This window comes from Nicotiana sylvestris, chromosome 10, assembly GCF_000393655.2.
Source record: "Nicotiana sylvestris chromosome 10, ASM39365v2, whole genome shotgun sequence".
Classification (NCBI taxonomy): Eukaryota; Viridiplantae; Streptophyta; class Magnoliopsida; order Solanales; family Solanaceae; genus Nicotiana; species Nicotiana sylvestris.
The window spans coordinates 103612861-103622294 of record NC_091066.1 but is presented as its reverse complement, the minus strand read 5'-3'; the positions used below and the strand labels follow the sequence as shown (position 1 = coordinate 103622294).

General features: G+C 38.9%; 1 protein-coding gene across 1 annotated transcript; it reads left to right on the top strand.

Annotated features, from left to right (window-relative positions):
* Nucleotides 1–6805: 6805 nt before the first annotated feature.
* On the top strand, nucleotides 6806–7129 carry LOC138879771 (uncharacterized). The gene has a single exon (XM_070159403.1). It carries the CDS (start codon nucleotides 6806–6808, stop codon nucleotides 7127–7129), a length of 324 nt encoding a protein of 107 aa, XP_070015504.1.
* Nucleotides 7130–9434: the final 2305 nt, after the last annotated feature.

The following is a 9434-nucleotide window of genomic DNA, read 5'->3' as shown; positions in this document are numbered from 1 at the left end:
ATTAGCATGATCTATTTTCAAAAGCAATTTTCAGCATTTAAGACATTTTCAATATTTTGTTTTAGACGTATTTTGTTTAGAAATAATTGCTCGAGTCATCGGGCCGTACTTGTTTTAATGTTTTCAAGATTTATCTAATATATTGCTATTTTAGTATTTATTATTATCCTTTACATTTTCTCTCTACAGTATTATTATTACTTATCTTGATGAACCGACGACTATGACATGTAATGAAACAACACAACATAAGGATAATGATTTAGTGGAAGAAGATATAATACCTGAGGAAATTGTCAGAGAAGTGGAAAATTTTGAGAACAAGCCTAAGTCAAATGTGGATGAAACCGAGATAGTCAATTTGGGAGATTCTAAAATAATCAAAGAAACTCGCATAAGCATTCACCTGTCACCATTAGAGAAAGAAGAGTACAACCATTTCCTGAAGGAGTATGAAGATCTTTTTGCGTGGTCTTATGATGATATGACTGGTTTGAGCACGTCTATAGTGGCTCATAAACTACCTACCAATCCAATGTGTATGCCTATAAAGTAGAAACTCAGAAAGTTCAAGCCGGATATGAGTCTAAACATCAAAGAGGAAGTCACCAAGCATATCAAAGCTAAGGTTCTCAAAGTGGTTGAATACAATACTTGGTTAGCTAACATCATGCCAGTTCCGAAGAAGGATGGGAAGGTCAGAGTATGTATCGACTATCAGGATTTAAACAAAACAAGTCCCAAAGTTGATTTCCCGTTACCCAATATACACATACTGATTGACAACTATGCCAAGCATGAACTCCCATCTTTCGTGGATTGCTTCGCGGGATACCATCAAATCTGGATGGATGAAGAAGATGCCGAGAAAACAGCCTTTATCACTCCGTGGGGGATGTACTTTAATAAAATGATGTTGTTTGGCCTGAAGAATGTTGGAGCCACTTATATGAGAGCTATGACGTTTATTTTCCATGACATGATTCACAAAGAAATAGAAGTGTACGTGGATGATGTCATCATCAAATCCAGAAGGAGCACAAATCATATAGCAGATTTAAGGAAATTTTTTAATCGGCTTCGAAGGTACAATCTGAAACTGAATCCTGCAATGTGTGCCTTTGGAGTCCCTGTTGGAAAATTGCTAGGTTTCATCGTCAGTCGCCGAAGGATTGAACTAGACCCTTCAAAGGTCAAAGCTATCCAAGATTTACCACCGCTAAAGAGCAAGAAAGATGTGATGAGCTTCTTGGGGCATCTCAATTACATCAGACGCTTTTTAGCACAATCGACTGTGATCTGTGAGCCGATTTTCAAAATGCTGAAGAAAGATGCTGCAACAAATTGGACTGAAGACTGTCAAAAAGCTTTTAACGAAATCAAGGAGTACCTGTCCACACCACCAATCTTGGTCCCGTCGAAATCTGGTAGACCTCTGCTATTCTATCTATCCGTACTAGATGGAGCTTTCGTTTATGTCTTGGGACAACACGACGAGACGGTAAGAAAGGAACATGCCATATATTATCTAAGTAAGAAGTTCACACTCTATGAAGCATGGTATTCCTTGCTGGAACGCACCTGTTGTGCCCTGATGTGGATAGCTTAGAAGTTGAGGTATTATTTCTGTGCCTACACTACATATCTCATATCAAGGATGGATCCTCTAAAATACATTTTCCAGAAACATATGCCCACAGGGAAGTTAGCAAAATGGCAGATACTGTTGAGTGAATTTGATATTGTCTATGTGGCTCAGAAGGCGATCAAAGGATAGGCATTAGCAGATCCACTTGCGGAAAATCCTGTAGGAGGAGAATACGAACCACTGAAAATATATTTTCCCGATGAAGAAGTATCATTTTTAGGAGAAGATATCACCGAAACCTACGACGGTTGGAGAATGTTCTTTGATGGGGCTGCAAATTTAAAAGGAGTGGGTATTGGAGCTATTTTGGTGTCAGAGACATGTCAGCATTATCTGGTATCCGAAAAGCTCAGGTTTTCGTGCACCAATAATATGGCAGAATACGAGGCTGTATCTTGGGGCTCAATTTGGCCATTGGCATGAATATCTAGAAATTGTTGGTAATTGGTGATTTAGACCTTTTGGTGCATCAGGTTCTAGGATAATGGGCTACAAAGAATACCAAAATACTGCCATATTTGCACTATGTGCAAGAGTTGATGAAAAGATTCACAAATATAGAGTTCAAACATGTTCCGAGAATCCAGAATGAGTTCGCAGATGCATTAGCCACTTTGTCCTCCATGATAAGCCTCTGGGCAAGAATTTCATCGACCCCATTCTAGTAAGACTTCATAATCAGCCAGCTTATTGCACTCATGTTGAAGAAGAAATGGATGGGAATCCGGGGTTCCATGATATCAGGGAATACTTGGCAAAAAGACAATACCCGGAGCATGCAAATCATACTCAGAAACGTACACTCCGAAGATTATCCAACCATTTCTTCCACAACAGAGGAATTCTGTATAGAAGGACTCCATACCTAGGATTATTGATGTGCGTTGATGCCAAGGAAGCTAGCAAACTGCTCGAAGTGATACATGCCGGAACTTGCAGACCACACATGAACAGTTTTGTTTTAACCAAAAAGATATTAAGAGCAAGATATTTTTGGATGACTGTCACACCTCCTTTTTCACTACACCCGCAAGAGCGTAAAGGAGTTTTTTCATTTAAAGGACAATCGGAACGGGATTTAATTATTAATTATTCAGAGTCGCCACTTGGGAGATTAATGGTGTCCCAAGTCACCGGTTGAATCCCAAACCGAGGAAATTTATGACTCTGTTAACAGTCCGCGAACCAGGAATCCGAGTAAGGAATTCTGTTAACCCGGGAGAAGGTGTTAGGCATTCCCGAGTTCCGTGGTTCTAGCACGGTCACTTAACTGTTGTATTTAATTTTATCTGATTTTAACACATTCTAGCTTATGTGCCTTTTATTCATAAACTGCTTATTATCATTATTTATTTTAAAAGAATTGCGACGTCATGAAAACGCGTTTCGATCCACGTCGCAATCAATACACCCGTGGTTATCAACACATTTCGACTTCGTTGAGAGTTGGATTTGAGTCGCATCAATGCGTACCCGAGTTTAAGAAGGTCATTTAATTAAAATTGCGCCTAAAGATTCTAACATAATATTATTTTGGGGAAAAGCCGTGAAGTTCGCTAAATGGCCCTCTCAAATTCTAATCAATTTTAATAACCATTTATTGAGGGCCCCGCATTTTGTGTTTTCTTGAGCGAGGCTCGTCTCATTTCATTTCAAAGGGTAAGCCTAAGAGCGACTATATTTTCTATTTTTTGTTTTTGTTTCTAAAAGAAAAAGGAAAGATCCTAATTGGTTAACATCAAAGTCCGGGTCTCGAGTTCAAGTCCGGATCCAAACAAAAGGACACACCTTTTAGCTTGAACCAGCTACCTAATTCAAAACCCAGATTTTATCATTCGAATCTTGAATTGCTATTTTTGAAACGGGCTCAAATTGATAAACCCTATGGGCCAAAGGTTGGCCTAGACGGAAAACGGCCACATAAGCAGAACCACAAGCCTGCTTTTAATCAAGGACTTAGGTTCGAGTCCCCAGCTGGCGTAGATAGCCCATGCCATTGTGATGCTCAGAATAGCATCGAATCCCAAACAACGTCTGCAGAGCGTCTCATTGGAATTTAACACAGACAGATTATCAAAGACGTTTCCTTCAGGTTGCTCAACATGATTGCAGTAGAGCATTGACCACTCAACCTCCAATTTGACACTAAATTATCTTACTAAATTCATTAAGTAATTGAAAGCACTGAATTTGTTATGTACAAATAAACAATTGAATTAAGTTTTCTATGACACTACGAATAACAAAAGGTGACAGTCACAAGTCTGAGCGTATTGAGAAAGTTTAAACTAATACCAATGACTCGAACATTCATACAGTCCAACCACTAGTTCATCTATAATTAACAGAACATGGATACAGTCCAGCTAGGCATAACGAACACACCCAAAGCAAAATTAAATGATATTAAACAAGTACTGACTACTTTTGCTAAAATAATCGAGCATATAAACTTCTGATAGCAAATGGAAGGCCAATTCTATTTCAATATCTCAATTTCCAAGCTGGGCCAATACAATGATCGAGTGTGTACCTGAGAATGGAGTTTCAACAGAGGAAATGAAGGTCAACAGTGGCAGTGACAATACCAAGCCAACAAATATGCAATGCACAACCCCAGAGATGTAAGTTTCACCTAGAGTAGTTTGAAATCAAATAAAAATGAAAGAGCAATACTCAAATCAATCTCAAAACCAGACCAAAATCTCTAACAATTAACCAGCAGATGTCTACCAATTTTCAAGCAACATTCGAAATCCAATCAAACTAGAGAAAACCATTAAGATCAGTAGGGGTAGCTAACAGAATTGGAACTTAAGAATTATTGGAGATAGGCTAATTGCAGGGAACTATTTTTGAGTCCAAAAAATGGCTGACCAAAAGAAGACCCCCCACTCAAGGAACTTGATGCCCTTTTTATAGGTGACACCAGAAGGTGAATCAGGTTTTGGGTTTCTTTTTAGTTCCTCCCTTATTTTCAGTTTAGTCCCTCATTTCTTGACTTGTTTCCCAAGCTAATATCCTAAGTTGGCTGAAATCTACACTAAAATACCCTTCTAGAAGGCCCTAGGATGCTCTTTTACCCCTAAAACACCTATACTACCCTTACCCCTATTTTGAAATTACTATTCTCAAAGAAACTGCCCTTTTCTATCCCTAAAATATCCTTCTACTAGTCTGGGATTTACAGCCCAATGCTAACTGATCCCAATCCTTTTAACCCCAGCTAAAATCTAACTAAAGTTAACTAAAACAAAAGATTTGCTCAGCTATAACCAACCAGGTCCAACTCTAAGGCAGAATATAAAAATTGAATCAAAATAAAACTTATCCTACTGCATATTCTATCAATCCATTAATCAAACGAGAGTAATCGTCAATATTAAACTAATATCTAAACTCAGAATCATTAAACAACTAGAACGAGATAAACAGGGCAATCAAAACAGTGTATCAGCATGAACTAACGTTAATACTAGCTAATTAAAATAACAACTATTATTATCTATGAAAGACATTAAAATATGATCGATAAACAAACAATCCAACTAACCAAATAAGAGAGCATGAGACTATTGAAAATGACTCAGAAAGTTAAAGAAAACTTACCCACAGAGCTAAATCTCCGACTAAGCACTGCCTTTCGAATCTCTCCAGATTTTTGACACGCAACATCCCTAACCATGTGTTCTTACAAGAGAACACATGGTTAAGGATATTACGGTTCGAAATCATAAAGATTTTGGTTTTAGGGTTTTGGCCAGAAATTTTAGATCTGAAATTCGAGCCACTTCTCAGAGATTTGAAAGAAGATGGTCATGGATTTGGGTTGAGGGAAGTCTCGGGATTGTATGGTATGATTTTGGGCTGGTTTAGATAAACTTGCGACCTGACCGAAAACTTCAAATGGAGATTCAAGGAACTCTGGCCATATTCGAGAGAAACCAATAGCGGGAATGGGAAGAGGGGTTCATGGGGGATCTATGGTGTTAATTTGGGTTTGAACGGTGTAAGTTTCACTCGCCGCCGGCGAGGATTTTGGGGCGGCTGGGATTAGCGTTTGCACAGAGAGGTAGGGTGAGGAAGGTGAAGGACCGGGGTGGGGGATAACGTTTGGACAGTTATATAGTGTGGGAGTGGGGCTTCCTGGCCGTTAGATCATGGGACCTCGACGGCTAGGATTAATCGACGCCAAACGACGTCGTTTTTGAATCTAACGCCTTGGACCAGAGGGTTCTGGGCTGCTTGGGCGTGATTGGGCTGGGGTTTTGCACGAGAGTGGCCCAAAATTGGCCAGCCTTTTTTAAGACCACCTATTCTACTCTTATTTTCTTTTCTCTTTTATTTCCTTTTCTCATTTTTAAATTTTTTATTATTTTTTCTAATTTTTATAAAGATATAAAACTAACATGAAATCCTAATTATTTCAAAACAAAGACTAATTAATTCCTAAAATTGTTTAAAAACTATTTCATGACAAATTCACAATTAAAATGCAAAAGTGAACTAATTTTATGATTTTTCATGATTTGTTCTAAACAAATTAACCCTTAATTGATACTAAAAATATAAAACTAAAACCTAAATGCAAAAATGCATATTTTTGTATTTTATAAAAATTAACATGCGCAAATAAAATGCAACAATTATCAGAAAATGACACAAAAATGCACAAAAATAAAGAAAAATTATTTTGTTTGGGATTTTGGGAATAATCATATATAGGGCAAAAATCACGTGCTCACAATGAATATGAAAACAGACTGCATCAGGTATGTCCAAAAGTGTCATTAGTACCAAATACATGCAGATATGATACGGGTACCACCAAATGAACTCAATGCAACAAGTGCACCTTGGCCTTTTGCCGCTTGGGGAATGGATGTTATCGGTCCGATCGAGCCTGCCACTTTGAACAGGCACGGGTTCATTTTAGTAGTCATAGACAACTTCACAAAATGGGTTGAGGCTGCATCTTACAAAGCTGTAATCAAGAAAGTCGTCGCAGATTTTGTTAGGGATCGTATTGTTTGCCGATTCGAGGTACCGGAATCCATCGTCACAGACAATGCCGCCAACCTCAACAGCGACTTAATGAAAGCTATGTGTAAAACCTTCAAAATCAAGCATAAGAATTCCACAGTATACAGACCTCAAATGAATGGAGCCATAGAAGCTGCCAACAAGAACATCAAGAAAATTCTAAGGAAAATGGTAGACAACCATAAGTATTGGCACAAGAAATTACCATTTACCTTATTGGGATATCGTACCACAGTCCGCACATCAACCGGAGTAACTACCTACATGTTGGTTTATGGAACTGAAGTTGTCATTCCCGCCGAGGTCGAAATTCCATCTTTGAGAATTATACAGGAAGCAGAACTTAGTGATGCAGAATGGATACAAAGTCGTTATGAACAATTAGCTCTTATTGACAGGAAAAGAATGAATGTGATATGCTATGGTCAACTTTATTAGAACAGAATGTCCAGAGCTTTCAACAAAAGGGTCAGACCTAGACAATTCACACTGAGGCAGCTGGTGCTGAAGCGAATCTTTCCACATCAGGATGAAGCCAAAGGGAAGTTTTCACCCAACTGGCAAGGTCCCTACATGGTTCATCGAGTACTAATAGGAGGAGCGCTCATACTTGGAGAAATGGATGGAGAAATTTGGCCAAAACCTACCAACTCAGACGTAGTCAAGAGATACTATGTTTAGGATTGTTTGCATTTCTTCATTTGATGTAACTGAACTACGCTTGACCTGATTTCCATTTAAGCGGGGATACGTAGGCAGCCCTGTGGGTTCGGTTACATCTAAATAAAATCTTCATTTTCCCCATGGTCATAAACTGGGGCAGAATTTTGAGGAGGACCCTCAAAATTCTGGAGCAAGTCCAGCCAACTTCATCATATGCAGAACGGTCAAAGAACCACTTATTAAACTGGAACAAAATTTTGATGAGGACCCTCAAAATTCTAGTGCAAAGAAGTCGCAATGTCTCCAAAGTGTCACAGTCATTGATTCATCTAATTTACGTGATATTGTAAACTACTATGTTTTAAAATAACTATGTTTATCAAATGCGTGCATATTTTTCGAAAACTTTATTTCTATCGTATCCAGATGCTACTCAGGGTAACTCGAACAGGATCTCCAAAGCAAAGCAAATAGGCGAAGGCACGAACCAACCTTCCCCGCAAAACTCACGATTTTTCTTTGGATGCTGGCACAATGAACATAGCAGGAGTATTTGCAAGTGTGTGTGTATATATATATATATATATATATATCAAAATAATTATCTTCATAATGACAAGACTGTCAAACGCAAACATGTCTCCAGATAAGAAAATACTCTACTATCACTCATTATCTATCCTTGCATCGAGACTAAGCATTGTCTCTCATTTTGCATGAGGCTAAGCCCTACCTCATTAATTGCATAAGGCTAAGCACTGCATTCCCCTGTTGAGACTAAGCATTGTCTCAATTTTGCATGAGGCTAAGCCCTGCCTCCTTAATTACATAAGGTTAAGCATTGTCTTCCACTACATGAGACTAAACATTGTCTCCATTTTGCATGAGGCTAAGCCCTGCCTCCTTAATTTGCATAAGGCTAAGTACTGCCTTCCCCTACATGAGACTAAGCATTGTCTTCATTTTGCATAAGGCTAAGCCCTGCCTTCTTAATTGCATAAGGCTAAGCACTGCTTTTCTCTACATGAGACTAAGCATTGTCTCCATTTGGCATGAAGCTAAGCCCTGCCTCCTTATTTTCATAAGGCTAAGCATTACCTTCCCCCGCATGGAACTAAGCATTGTCTCCATTTTGCATGAGGATGAGCCCTGCCTCCTTAATTGCATAAGGCTAAGTATTGCTTTCCTCTGCATGAGACTAAATGTTGTCTCTATTTGGCATGAGGCTAAGTCATGCCTCCTTAATTGCATAAGGCTAAGCACGCCTTTCCCTGCATGAGACTAAGTATTGCCTCCTCTCCTCGCATGAGGCTAAGCATTGCCTCTATAATTGCATAAAGCTAAGCATTGCCTTCCATTGCATAAAACTAAGCATTGTCTCCCATTTTGCATGAGGCTAAGCCCTGCCTCCTTAATTTCATAAAGCTAAGCACTGCATTTCCTTGCATCGAGACTACGCATTGTCTCTTCTTCCTAACAATTGCATGAGACTAAGCATTGTCGCCCTTTCTTGCATGAGGTTAAACCCTGTCTCTTCAACTAAATAAGGCTAAGCTCTACCTTTCCTTGCCTAATACCGAATGCTAAAGTACTTGAAGTCTGGCGCTATTTTGCCTTCCTGGGGCTAAGCTCTGTCCCAATCACAAGATTAAGCTCTGTCTTGTTTTGCTCTGCATAACCAAGCACCATATCTTTGCATATCATGGGCTGAAATATCGTCATTTTTGTCCAAATGAGTCATAGTCCGAAGGCATCATCCTCATAGTTGGAAGACACCATGTCATGGCCTGAGAATCTCTCTCAATATAGCACATCATTATTCAAAGACGTCATGCTTCAGAGGCACCATTCTCATAGCCCGAGAACATTATTTCATGGCCTTGCGAATCTCTTCACACATGATTCATGGCCAGGGACATCATGGTCTAAGGACATCATCCTCACCGTACAATGACAATCTCCATGGTTCAAAGGAAATTTGCATCATGTTTAAATTCTCACAATAATCCATAATATTTGCATGCATTGTATTTTAAATTTTGCAGGTAATCCAAGAAGTAACCGTTGTTCAAATTGGAGC

Bases quoted from the DNA above. Each gene is read 5' to 3' on its own strand.
- LOC138879771 (XM_070159403.1), top strand. From the start codon at position 6,806: ATGAATGGAGCCATAGAAGCTGCCAACAAGAACATCAAGAAAATTCTA.